At 46.7% G+C, this 14,438-nt stretch overlaps 1 protein-coding gene across 1 annotated transcript in view; it reads left to right on the top strand.

Annotated features, from left to right (window-relative positions):
* The first annotated feature begins 7,670 nt into the window (after positions 1 to 7,670).
* LOC135515556 (carboxypeptidase M-like) overlaps positions 7,671 to 14,438 on the top strand; it is a 113,692-nt gene continuing 106,924 nt past the window's right edge. Inside the window, exons 1-2 of the mRNA XM_064939176.1 lie at positions 7,671 to 7,837; positions 8,228 to 8,414. Of these exons, the coding sequence (XP_064795248.1) occupies positions 8,252 to 8,414 (163 nt within the window). The 5' untranslated portion in view covers positions 7,671 to 7,837; positions 8,228 to 8,251. The remainder of the gene's footprint in view (positions 7,838 to 8,227; positions 8,415 to 14,438) is intronic.

Below are 14,438 nucleotides of genomic sequence, written 5' to 3'. Positions count from 1 at the left end.
GCTGCGATCTGCATCTCGTTTTCTTGGTTTGTATGTCACATATAGACTGTATCTCTGTAGTCTCGTCAGCGATCTGCATCTCGTTTTCTTGGTTTGTATGTCACATATAGACTGTATCTCTGTAGTCTCGGCTGCGATCTGCATCTCGTTTTCTTGGTTTGTATGTCACATATAGACTGTATCTCTGTAGTCTCGTCAGCGATCTGCATCTCGTTTTCTTGGTTTGTATGTCACATATAGACTGTATCTCTGTAGTCTCGTCAGCGATCTGCATCTCGTTTCCTTGGTTTGTATGTCACATATAGACTGTATCTCTGTAGTCTCGTCAGCGATCTGCATCTCGTTTTCTTGGTTTGTATGTCACATATAGACTGTATCTCTGTAGTCTCGTCAGCGATCTGTATCTCGTTTCCTTGGTTTTGTATGTCACATATAGACTGTATCTCTGTAGTCTCGGCTGCGATCTGCATCTCGTTTTCTTGGTTTGTATGTCACATATAGACTGTATCTCTGTAGTCTCGTCAGCGATCTGCATCTCGTTTTCTTGGTTTGTATGTCACATATAGACTGTATCTCTGTAGTCTCGTCAGCGATCTGCATCTCGTTTCCTTGGTTTGTATGTCACATATAGACTGTATCTCTGTAGTCTCATCAGCGATCTGCATCTCGTTTTCTTGGTTTTGTATGTCACATATAGACTGTATCTCTGTAGTCTCGTCAGCGATCTGCATCTCGTTTACTTGGTTTGTATGTCACATATAGACTGTATCTCTGTAGTCTCGTCAGCGATCTGCATCTCGTTTCCTTGGTTTGTATGTCACATATAGACTGTATCTCTGTAGTCTCGTCAGCGATCTGCATCTCGTTTCCTTGGTTTGTATGTCACATATAGACTGTATCTCTGTAGTCTCATCAGCGATCTGCATCTCGTTTCCTTGGTTTGTATGTCACATATAGACTGTATCTCTGTAGTCTCGTCAGCGATCTGCATCTCGTTTCCTTGGTTTGTATGTCACATATAGACTGTATCTCTGTAGTCTCATCAGCGATCTGTGCAGTCAGGCTGGTGCCTTCTGGAGCGACTTCTTGACGATTGTTTCCAAGGGTTTGTGGTCTGACTACACCTGGATCTGGTTTCCATGGAAACAGGAAAGTACTGATGAAACTTCTCGCAGCCAGACACTATCGCTAGAGTAGATCTTTTTCCATTTGAGCGTATCTCTTTCGACGGTCTGTGAGGGATCTTGACTCGTATGCGATTGGTTGACCATCTTGCAGGATCACAGCTCCCAAGCCTTCTGAGCTGGCATCCACAGAGAGTGGCAGTGTTTTTTTTCTTCATATCGTAGGACTTTAACACTGGCGCATTGCTGACGAGTGTTTTCAAGTTTCTGGTGCTCTGTTCCTGTGCAGACTCCCAGTGCCACTGAATGTCTCTTTCTAGGGCAGTTGTGTCAGTGGTGCGCTGACATCTGAGAGAAACTGGAACATTCCCATGAACCTCTGAATCAATTTGTTCTCTGGCTTGTATTTCTCGGACCTTCTGGGAGTCTGGTTTCAGGACTTATTTGCTTAACACACGTTGGTGGAAGAAGGTGAAGACCAAGGTGCAGCGTGGTACGTGTTCGTCATTTATTTTATTTAACTGAACATTGAATAACCAAAACAAGAAAAGAACAACCGAAACAGCTCCGTCAGGTGCAAAACACACTAAACAGATAATAACTACCCACAACAGAAAATAACTACCTACAACTCAAGGGTGAAACCAGGCTGCCTAAGTATGGTTCTCAATCAGAGACAACGATTGACAGCTGCCTCTGATTTGGAACCATACCAGGCCAAACACATAGAAATACAAACATAGAACAAAACCTAGAATGCCCACCCCAACTCACGCCATGACCAACCTAAAATAGAGACATAAGAAAAGGAACAAAGGTCAGGACGTGACACTTATTCAGTTTGAAGTGGATGCTTCTCAGTTTGACTAGTATCTGTCTCAGGCTCCGGTCGTGCTGATCTGAGTCATCACCCCTGACAAGAATGTCATCCATGATGTTCACAGCACCTTCCAGACCTTCCAGAAGCTGTGTCGAGGCACCTCTGGAGCACCTCTGGAACACCTCTGGAACACCTCTGGAACATCTCTGGAACACCTCTGGAGCACCTCTGGAACACCTCTGGAACACCTCTGGAACACCTCTGGACTGGAACACCTCTGGAACACCTCTGGGACACCTCTGGAACACCTCTGGACTGGAACACCTCTGGAGCACCTCTGGAACACCTCTGGAACACCTCTGGAACACCTCTGGACTGGAGCACCTCTGGAACACCTCTGGAACACCTCTGGAACACATCTGGACTGGAACACCTCTGGACTGGAACACCTCTGGACTGGAGCACCTCTGGAACACCTCTGGAACACCTCTGGAACACCTCTGGACTGGAACACCTCTGGACTGGAACACCTCTGGAACACATCTGGAACACCTCTGGAACACATCTGGAGCGGGACGCAATCCCGAACAGCAGTCTCTTGAAAGAATACCTCCCAAACGGCATATTGAAAGTGCAGAGTCGGGAGCTCTCTTCATCCAGTTGGATTTGACAGAATCCTCGGTTTGCATCAATTACTTGAAATACCTTGGCGTTAGGCATTTCAGCAACTACCTCTTCAATGGTACGTAAAGGATCATGTTCTTTCTTGATGGCTTTGTTTAGATCCGGTGGTTCCATGCATATCCGTGTTTTTAAATGTTTAGCTTCCTGATTGTCACCAAGTTGTTTACCCAATCAGGAAGCTCAATCTGCCTGACGACGACATCCATGTTTTTCATTGCGGTTCAGTTCCTTTTCCCAGTTTTTTAGGTCCACATCTTCATATTCAAAATGTCCGTCTCTGTCTTTTGTTCAAGCGTGAATATTCTCTCTATTAAACCTCTTGAAACTCCCCATCCCGGATCCGGGATCGTGACTAAAGCCTCAGGCTCATTAGCATAACGCAACGTTAACGATTTCTGAAAATCGCAAATAAAATGAAAATAATGTGCCTACTCTCAAGCTTAGCCTTTTCTTAACAACACTGTCATCTCAGATTTTCAAAATATGCTTTTGAACCATAGCAATTCACTAATTTGTGTAAGAGTATGCTAAGCTAGCTTAGCATTTTGAGTAGCATTTAGCACGCAACATTTTCACAAAAACCAGATAACCAAATAAATAAAATCATTTACTTTTGAAGAGCTTCGGATGTTTTCAATGAGGAGACTCTCAGTTACATAGCAAATGTGCAGTTTTTCCTGAAAGTGTCTTTGTGTAGGAGAAATCGCTCCGTTTTGTACATCACATTTGGCTACCGAAACTAACCGAAAATTCAGTCACCTACAACGTCAAACTTTTTCCGAATTAACTCCATAATATCGACCGAAACATGGCAAACGTTGTTTGGAATCAATCCTCAAGGTGTTTTTTCACATATCTCTTCATTGATATATCGTTCGTGGAAGCCTGCTTTCTTCTCTAAATTCCATGGAAAAATACTAGCAGCTGAGTTTTGCGCACCAATTTCGGCGCAGGACACCGGGCGGACACCTGGTAAATGTGGTCTCTTATGGTCAATCTTCCAATGATATGCCTACAAATACGTCACAATGCTGCAGACACCTTGGGGAAACGACAGAAAGGGCAGGCTCGTTCCTCTCGCATTCACAGCCATATAAGGAGACAATGGAAAACGGAGCCTCAAAAATCCTGCTCATTTCCTGGATGCCGTCTCATCTTGGTTTTGCCTGTAGCTCACGTTCTAGGGCACGCACAGAGAATATCTTTGCAGTTCTGGACACGTCAGAGTGTTTTCTTTCCAAAGCTACCAATTATATGCATAGTCGAGCATCTTTTTGTAACAAAATATTGCGCTTAAAACGGGCACGTCTTTTTATCCAAAAATGATATAGCGCCCCAGAGTTTCAAGAGGTTAATCCCGTTTCTTCCCAAGTATCTACTGGCGCATCTCGTTCTATCACTTGAAATTCCAGTTCAAACCACTTCCTCTTTGTATCCACGTTTGAGCGTTTTCTTTCGCCTTTTGGCGTCATCTGGTGGCCAGAATACGTCACTAGCTTTCGGTTGGATTTTTTTGCATGGAATCGACACTCACTTTCACTTTCAGCGTTTTCAAGTCTCTCAAGGACAAAACGCTGCGCTCATGTATCCAGATTAACAGGAAGTTACTGGTTGTTTGTTTTCAGTGTTTCTGTCCACTGCTCTTTCTCAGTGTTTTTTTTCTCATTGACTAGCTGAGCTGCACACTTTACCTTCACTCTGTTTCACTACATTTGTCCCAATGTCCCCATGTCCCCATTTCCTGTTGTCCCCATTTCCTGCTGTCCCAATGTCCCCGTGTCCCCATTTTCTGCTGTCCCAATGTCCCCATGTCCCAATGTCCCCATGTCCCCATGTCCCAATGTCCCAATGTCCCCATTTCCTGCTGTCCCCATGTCCCAATGTCCCAATGTCCCCATTTCCTGCTGTCCCAATGTCCCAATGTCCCCATGTCCCCATGTCCCCATGTCCCAATGTCCCCATTTCCTGCTGTCCCCATTTCCTGCTGTCCCCATTTCCTGCTGTCCTCTCCCTGTCAAAGCTGTGAACCCTCTGGTTTTCTGTCCGTGTGTGAGGAGCACATTTTGGCATAATGATTTGTTTTCCTGCGCCTTGCTTTTGCCGTATGCTGGACACTGTTGTTGATTTGTGTTTGTACCCACAACGTGAGCATTCTCCCCGTGACCTTTCTTTTACTAGTTGTTACAAGGTCTTTGTCTTTTGTTGATTTGTGTTTGTACCCACAACGTGAGCATTCTCCCCGTGACCTTTCTTTTACTAGTTGTTACAAGGTCTTTGTCTATTTTTTGCCATTTCTGTGTTGTCTCTTGCTTATGCACCTTGTCAACGGGCACCTCGACTTCATCATAGCTTAGCAGGAGATCTGGTTCTCTGAGTAATCTGCCTCACACTTGGTCATGTTTTGATTCCACACAGAATTCTGTCCCTTTGTCAATGACTCTGTAGGTTGTTGAAACTCAGTCTTTTGCTTTATGTTTTAAACCACATAAGCATCCATTGTTCTTACACTCTCCTAAAAAAGACATGTCTCAGGTGCATCAGATGTGTTTCTTGGCTCAGAGGAAGTTTGGGAAAACATATTTTTTTTAATACAGCCAAGTCAAAAGTATTGAATACCTTGATTAATTCATCTCTGGCTACGTGGCACATTTCACTTTTTTTACGGATTTCTCTGAGATTCCATTGGCTGATGGTATAAAGGTTGAATTTCTGGATCCACACTCTCCGATTTTCGTCTAGATTTCCCTCTAGGTTCAGAGGAGTTGGTGGTCTCATTTGGGATAGATTTCCCTCTAGGTTCAGAGGAGTTGATGGTCTCATTTGGGATAGATTTCCCTCTAGGTCCAGAGTAGTCGGTGGTCTCATTTGGGCTAGATTTCCCTCTAGATTCAGAGTAGTTGATGGTCTCATTTGGGCTAGATTTCCCTCTAGGTCCAAGGTAGTTGGTGGTCTCATTTGGGATAGATTTCCCTCTAGGTCCAGAGTAGTTGGTGGTCTCATTTGGGATAGATTTCCCTATAGGTCCAGAGTAGTTGGTGGTCTCATTTGGGATAGATTTCCCTCTAGGTCCAGAGTAGTTGGAGGTCTCATTTGGGATAGATTTCCCTCTAGGTCCAGAGTAGTTGGTGGTCTCATTTGGGATAGATTTCCCTCTAGGTCCAGAGTAGTTGGTGGTCTCATTTGTTCCATGTTTCGTAATGTTGAACTGTCCTTGTATAACTTTTTAACATATGACACCATGTAATATAATAGCCTGCTGAGGCAGGAATGCGGGTAGAAGAACCATGTTTATCAGATGTCATGGGTCAAGTGCAAGTACAGATGATCACATAAAGTAATTAGTAAACAGCGCCACCCTCAGGCACTCCAGGTAAGTACATGTACATACTTACATTCACACCATTGAACTACCTTGTCCAATGAAAACAGGAAGTAATGACATCACACCTAAAACAAATAACCTTTTTCTTAAAAACCAACAGTGCCGAGTAAAAATGTAATGGTTAAAGTGTTTCCAAAACGCATTTAGGCAAATTGTGCATTAATAAATTGGCGACAGCCTGTATGTCCTCCAACCCCTGTTTCGTGTGGTCGCCCGCGAAAGCCAGCATTGATAGAATGCAATAATTGACCAGTATTTGCCATACTCTAATAATGATCATCCGCCCACGTGTCGCCGAGGTCCGTGGTCGCCATGGTGAAACTTGGACACGCATAGATCTGAAATAATCGGAATGACGAAAACTTTCCAGCCAATCAGAAAAAGCAATTCGGAGCAATTCAGACATTCGTGAAAGTCAGGACAATCCGTGTTCTGCAAATAAACGTTATTGTTATAGTTGAAAACGTTTATATTGCAAGATGTAGGCATTTAGTATGAAATGTGTAGTGGAGCATTATAGTGACCCTCTTATCTTTAAAATGATTCGGCAATCATCCTTTTTTTTTTTTTTTTTTGAAAAACACAGTTTCCATTAACATTTGTTGCAATAAAGAAAGTTTGACCAAAGAAAAAAATCCCCTCCTGTCAAATGGATACATTTTTGTTGTTGTCAATCTTTAGAAAAATTATCCTGTAGGCAAAGTAGAAGTAGTTTTCATATACAAACGTCATACGTCCGAACTCAGAAACAAACACGCTTCCCCATAAATAACATGGTCGTTGTGGCAGAACGTTTATTTTGATTGGCCATTTTCTGCATTTACCAGAGTTCCATCCGGAAGCCTGATTTCAGACGTGTCCATGGAAACAAGATTATTAGGGGAGTTGTTATTTTTTCCAAGAAGGAAAACTGTTTTAATCAAACTATTATATTAATCAGACTATCCACAATAACCACATTACTGTGTGCATGTAACCCTACTCATTGTTTTTGTCTAATAAACCTGGGTCAACGATAACCTGCCTGGTGTCTCTGAATAAAAATATAGGATAAAATAAATATTTTAAAAAATGAAGTCTGGTAGAATTTGTTAGAATTAACCTATAAAGCTTTTGAAGTTGTAGGCTAGATAATGTAGAGGTGTGTTTATTAATTTAGTAAGTGCACGTGATCTGGATAATCATGTTCTGTAGCCTGTTGATCAGCAACTTATCATGGAGAGAAAGGTAGTGGTGTCAAACCACACACCTGCAGGTGAAGCCCACAGGGATCTCACCCTCTCGTCTCCCAAATGGCACCTTATTCGCAGTGGTACACTATTTGTATATATATAAATATATGTATATAAAAAAAAAAATATATGTATATAAAAAAAAGTTTGATATCAAACCTTAAAACTTACCTTAACCTTTAACTTCAAAATTTGACAACTTCTACATTTGCATTTGGAGTAACTTCCAAATTGTACGTTGGAACAAATGTGGATAAACGTCAAAATGGTAAAACCGTGAGATCATGTTGAGTTGAGAACTGTTTAGCTCCGCCTCGCCTCTGCCGGCTACTGTATAAAAACTTGCCGTGTGTGAATATAGTGATAATGCCATACAGGGCGGTGTGCAGGCAGGCAGGGGACCCGACGGTGTAATGTGGTCGGGGGAGGGTTGATCTGTCGACGAAGAACCATTCGAGCGATTTGGAACTTTAAACAGTTGTTATGAATGCGGTCGGACAGGCGAGCGTGACCGCGGTGTGACTTCAAGAGACGTCTTCACAGAAGAAGTTGTGCGCACACAGCGAGCTGCAGGAAATATACATTTAGCAATAAGGTAATGTAGAATGTCATGTGAATAGGCTATAAACATTTTTTTTGTGAATTTAGTATATTTTGATGTATTTTAGACATGTTTATTGATGGCCTAGTCTACACTTCTATAGACACGTTTTATTCCGGCCTAAAAAATAAGAATTGCTTGCAACATGTTCTCATTTAGATGGCTATAATTTGAGAGAAAATGCTAAACCTTAGTGCATTGAGAAATGTAACGCCAGGTAACTGCACACTGGCGCTGTCCATTGACGTTATTGCTGACTTCAGTGTCAAGTTGTGCGCGTGGCTACTATGTCCTCGTGAGTTTTTGGTTCATATTTGACGGTGTTGTATTTTATTTTAAATCGGATTAACGTTTTTTTTCTTAAACTTCGTTTTTGTGGGTCAGGTTGTCACTGTCCCGCACGAGACGATGTTTCTTTTTGCGCTCTGCCTATACCTCGGGAAGTTGGTGTCGTCCGGTGTCAGTTTGGAGTTCCGTTATCACAACACCGTGGAGGTGGAGAGATACCTGCGGGACGTTAACAACACCTTCGACTTCACACACCTGCACAGTATTGGAAAGTCTGTTGAAGGTAAGAAGACCCCTCATATGTTGTCTTGAAATGTAAAATAGGAAATAGAAATTCACTCTTTGATATACCCATGTTGAGCCTAGATTTTGTCACAGGTGAGAGAGAGCCTAGGACATTTTCAAGTTTGATACGATTTTTTTGGGGGCTCTTTGTAAGCAGGGCACGCGTTTTGGAGACTTCTGGTATATCATCAATATAAATCAATCACATAATTTTTTGGGGTGAATCATTCAGCAGTTTTTACCAGATTAAGTAAAATACCGTTGGAAATTAATGTTGACAATTTTTATATTCCTAAAATGTCATTTGAAAATGATGCTGTCGCTGCTTCCAGTTGGTCAGACATATGTATGTATGTATGTATGTATGTATGTATGTATGTATGTATGTATGTATGTATGTATGTATGTATGTATGTATGTATGTATGTATATATGTATGTGTATGTATGTGTCCAAATCAATAACCAATATGCATAAACGGTTCGTGATCTACTGAAAACATAAAATGTACTATCAACACATACATGTGCAACAATAGTAATCACATTACTTACATATTCCTTTTTTAATGGGTATCTTATAAACTGCACTTGCACCAAAAACCCTGTTTTGTTAAGTGTCACTCATTGATTAGGGAGTTGCAACTGTTGAAACTACCACAAACACACATGACAAGCTGGTTATATTTTTACATCACTGGTTCGAGGACAACCAGCAGAAGTCAGCTACATTTTGGAAATGTTCCTAATTAGAAATATGCTAATTAGCAAAAATTGTCTGTGATGAGATGCGAACTCCCAACGTTTGGATTGCTAGACGTTCCTGTTATACACCCACCCACCCCTCCATCCTTCTTTTTGCTTTAAGTAACCATCTGTCTTATGTAACCATACGAAACTTAACATATCATACTAAATTGACTATCTCAGATTTACATAACAGGAATAATACGAAATGTTCTGAGACCAGGTTGGAAACGTGGAATAACCTATACGTGGTTGGTTCGATGAGCGTTAGTAGGAGGCTTCTATGTATATTTTACGTAACAGAATAATACGAAATGTTCTGAGACCAGGTTGGAAACGTGGAATAACGTATATGTGGTTGGTAAGATGAGCGTTAGTAGGAGGCTTCTATGTATATTTTAAAATGCCAGATGTTGATTTCAGGAGGCTGCCTTCACGGAAAATGGAACAAACAACTTTTTCTGTTAGTCCCATTTCAATTAATCACGACCCGCCATAGGATATCAACAGTGACAGTTTGACTTTCAAACCTGTGTATTGGTATGAATTAACAGTACAAAACCAAAGATATTGATCTGTTTTTTTTAAGCAATTGGTCTTGTGTCATCGTGTTGAGTGTAAACTTTTATACTAATTTAACCAATCTGAGGTAAAAAGTTAGTGTAATATCCCCTCTCACTTCGATGTGGTCAAAATGGCAGCTTGTGTTTTGTAGTAACCCAGTAGCATCATGGAAAGTCACATAATATACATTTAATTAGTTAAGGCAAAATCTTATTTCTGTGATGATAGTAAATGAAGCAAACACAGATTTGTTCAATATTCACGTGTATTTCTCACTAGTTTAACCATTTTAGAGATGTAAAAACAAATAAAAAATGTTCCTAAGCAGAATTGAACCAGGCGCTCCACACGCTAAAACACGAGGGTTCCTCAAGGGTTCTTTAGGAAGGCTGATGGCTTTTTATGTGCAACCATAATGACTCTGAACTCTTCAATGGTTCTTTACAGTTCACAAAATGATTCTTTGCTGTTTTAGTGATAATTAAAATGTAGGGGGGGGTAATATAAGATTTCGGGGAATGGTTTAGTCACGGCTCTTTGTACAACCGTGAGTGAGGGTTTCATTCCAGTTGATCTATGACGTTACATGTTGTGCAGATGTAATTGATTCCGTCTCAGCCTATGAACCCATCTTCCCCTCTCATCAGAGGACTCTTTGTAAACCGGGTCCCTGCCTGCCAGCCAGTGACTGCAGCTGGCTCATGTGAAGACTGGCCTAAACAGACCGTTAATATAGCATTCTGACCACTGCTCCCAGCCTCCCACCAGCCAGCCCTACCTCGTCCTCCTGCTCCCAGCCGGCCCTACCTCGTCCTCCTGCTCCCAGCCGGCCCTACCTCGTCCTCCTGCTCCCAGCCGGCCCTACCTCGTCCTCCTGCTCCCAGCCGGCCCTACCTCGTCCTCCTGCTCCCAGCCGGCCCTACCTCGTCCTCCTGCTCCCAGCCGGCCCTACCTCGTCCTCCTGCTCCCAGCCGGCCCTACCTCGTCCTCCTGCTCCCAGCCGGCCCTACCTCGTCCTCCTGCTCCCAGCCGGCCCTACCTCGTCCTCCTGCTCCCAGCCGGCCCTACCTCGTCCTCCTGCTCCCAGCCGGCCCTACCTCGTCCTCCTGCTCCCAGCCTCCCACCAGCCTGCCCTACCTCGTCCTCCTGCTCCCAGCCGGCCCTACCTAGTCCTCCTGCTCCCAGCCGGCCCTACCTCGTCCTCCTGCTCCCAGCCGGCCCTACCTCGTCCTCCTGCTCCCAGCCGGCCCTACCTCGTCCTCCTGCTCCCAGCCGGCCCTACCTCGTCCTCCTGCTCCCAGCCGGCCCTACCTCGTCCTCCTGCTCCCAGCCGGCCCTACCTCGTCCTCTTGCTTCCAGCCGGCCCTACCTCGTCCTCCTGCTCCCAGCCGGCCCTACCTAGTCCTCTTGCTCCCAGCCGGCCCTACCTCGTCCTCCTGCTCCCAGCTCCCTCTGGTCCTCCTACTCTCCAGCCTCCCTCTGATCCTACCTAGTCGTCCTGGTCTCCAGCCTTCCTTTTGTGTCCCCCTCCCCCCCAGTGCTGCGTGGTTACCCCCCCCAGTGCTGCGTGGTTACCCCCCCAGTGCTGCGTGGTTACCCCCCCAGTGCTGCGTGGTTACCCCCCCAGTGCTGCGTGGTTACCCCCCAGTGCTGCGTGGTTACCCCCCCAGTGCTGCGTGGTTACCCCCCAGTGCTGCGTGGTTACCCCCCCAGTGCTGCGTGGTTACCCCCCCCCAGTGCTGCGTGGTTACCCCCCTAGTGCTGCGTGGTTACCCCCCTAGTGCTGCGTGGTTACCCCCCCAGTGCTGCGTGGTTACCCCCCCAGTGCTGCGTGGTTACCCCCCCAGTGCTGCGTGGTTACCCCCCCCCCAGTGCTGCGTGGTTACCCCCCCAGTGCTGCGTGGTTACCCCCCCAGTGCTGCGTGGTGAACCCCCCCCCCCAGTGCTGCGTGGTGAACCCCCCCAGTGCTGCGTGGTTACCCCCAGTGCTGCGTGGTTACCCCCCAGTGCTGCGTGGTTACCCCCCCCCAGTGCTGCGTGGTTACCCCCCCAGTGCTGCGTGGTTACCCCCCCAGTGCTGCGTGGTTACCCCCCCAGTGCTGCGTGGTTACCCCCCCCAGTGCTGCGTGGTTACCCCCCCCCAGTGCTGCGTGGTTACCCCCCAGTGCTGCGTGGTGAACCCCCCCCAGTGCTGCGTGGTGAACCCCCCCCCCCAGTGCTGCGTGGTGAACCCCCCCCCCAGTGCTGCGTGGTGAACCCCCCCCCAGTGCTGCGTGGTGAACCCCCCCCAGTGCTGCGTGGTGAACCCCCCCCCCCCAGTGCTGCGTGGTGAACCCCCCCCCAGTGCTGCGTGGTGAACCCCCCCCCAGTGCTGCGTGGTGAACCCCCCCCAGTGCTGCGTGGTGAACCCCCCCCCAGTGCTGCGTGGTGAACCACCCCCCCCAGTGCTGCGTGGTGAACCACCCCCAGTGCTGCGTGGTGAACCCCCCCCCCCCCCAGTGCTGCGTGGTGAACCCCCCCAGTGCTGCGTGGTGAACCCCCCCCCAGTGCTGCGTGGTGAACCCCCCCCCAGTGCTGCGTGGTGAACCCCCCCCAGTGCTGCGTGGTGAACCCCCCCCCCAGTGCTGCGTGGTGAACCCCCCCCCAGTGTTGCGTGGTGAACCCCCCCAGTGTTGCGTGGTGAACCCCCCCAGTGCTGCGTGGTGAACCCCCCCAGTGTTGCGTGGTGAACCCCCCCAGTGTTGCGTGGTGAACCCCCCCAGTGCTGCGTGGTGAACCCCCCCAGTGCTGCGTGGTGAACCCCCCCAGTGCTGCGTGGTGAACCCCCCCCCCAGTGCTGCGTGGTGAACCCCCCCCAGTGCTGCGTGGTGAACCCCCCCCCCCCAGTGCTGCGTGGTGAAACCCCCCAGTGCTGCGTGGTGAACCCCCCCCCCCCAGTGCTGCGTGGTGAACCCCCCCAGTGCTGCGTGGTGAAACCCCCCAGTGCTGCGTGGTGATTCAGGAGGCAGGATCAGAGAGGCCTGACACTTTCTTGTCTGGTGAGAAACTCTCTATTTTGTAACATACAGTACAGGCTTTATCCCAAATGGCACTGTATTCCCTATAGGCCCTGGTCAAAAGTTGTGCACTATATAGGGTACCAGTTGGGACTCAGACACAATAGTTTTGATAAGGATCTTGGCTGAGGTTCAGGACTGTCACGCAGGCTGCTTCCGACCAGAGTAGTGTCTCTCTCTCACACACACACACACACACACACCCTGTCATGTGGCTCACAGATCACTGCTGCTGCAGCATGAACACAGAACACGGTCTCTTGTTACTTTAAAACAATGAAGGTGATTTTAACGCTGCAGTCCAACGTGAATTGATGAAATCTAGCCGTCCCCCCTGGGTTTAAACAAATAGCCTATCGATAAATCCTACCTACATGGGAATACAGCTGTGTTCTCTCACCTTTCCTTACTGTAACTAGCTATGAACCTTGTGTTTTATAGTTGTAGGAGTCCCAGAGACTGACGGTTCTCTCAGAGCAGTATATCTTTAGAGTGACTTTAGAGAGAACCCAGCAGAAGTGGTGATGTCCTCCTCCAGCAACCCCTCTCGGATGTCGGAAGGGGAAAAAAAAACACAAGTCCTCTTTCCCAACGACAACAGATCCCGTTGTCGTGACGACCGTTCCATTTTGTTACAGATGCATTTAGTAGGGGGCTCACAGAGACGGACGGTGTGAGATGTTTATTCAGCTGGCGTTGTCATGCAAGGAAGATGGTCCCAGGGTGTGAAAAGAAAAGGACTGTGTGTGTGTGTTCTCTCATCTCTGATTTGAAAGTGACATCCTCTCTAGTCGGGTCCTTGCTGTCGGCCGGCCTGCCTCAGACTCAATCAGAGAGAGAACAGGAGGGATGGACTAAACTAGAACAATCACTGTTGGGAATGACATGGGAGGTGATGGAGGTGGAATTGGAGTGGAGGGAGAGGTGGTGCAGACAACCCCTGGATTTACAGTTCATTGTATCTGTTCGGGTTCTTCATCTCCTTGTCAATCTCCCTGGGTTGCCTTGCCAGTTGGTGGCATTTCTGTGGCGGCTCTGTCTGTCTGTGCTTTGCATGGCTGGACACAAAGCTGGCATTGAGGCACCCTCTTCCAGCTCTCTTTCTCTCTCTCCCTCTCTCTCGTTTCAGTCAGATTCAAATGCAAATTGAGACTCTCAACCTCTGGAGCAGGAACTGGGCTTGCTTCCAAAATGGCACCCTATTCCCTATATAGTGCACTACTTTTAGACCAGGGCCCATATGTCTTAGTGCACTACATTTGACCTATGTAGGGAATAGGGTTCCTATTTGGGACGTACACTATGTTATTACCATAGTTGACTCACTGCTGCTTCCTGACTCGGTCCCTGTTCCCTTTTGTTTCTGAGAAGACAGACCAGACTACAGGACCTTGTGTTTCATAGACAGACCAGACTACAGGACCGTGTGTTTCTGAGAAGACAGACCTGACTACAGGACCTTGTGTTTCTAAGACAGACCAGACTACAGGACCTTGTGTTTCTGAGAAGACAGACCAGACTACAGGACCTTGTGTTTCTGGGAAGACAGACCAGACTACAGGACCGTGTGTTTCTGAGAAGACAGACCTGACTACAGGACCTTGTGTTTCTAAGACAGACCAGACTACAGGACCTTGTGTTTCTGAGAAGACAGAC

This window comes from Oncorhynchus masou, chromosome 27, assembly GCF_036934945.1.
Source record: "Oncorhynchus masou masou isolate Uvic2021 chromosome 27, UVic_Omas_1.1, whole genome shotgun sequence".
NCBI classification, from domain to species: domain Eukaryota; kingdom Metazoa; phylum Chordata; class Actinopteri; order Salmoniformes; family Salmonidae; genus Oncorhynchus; species Oncorhynchus masou.
Note: the sequence above shows the minus strand (reverse complement) of the source record. Positions and strands in the feature narration are given on the sequence as shown.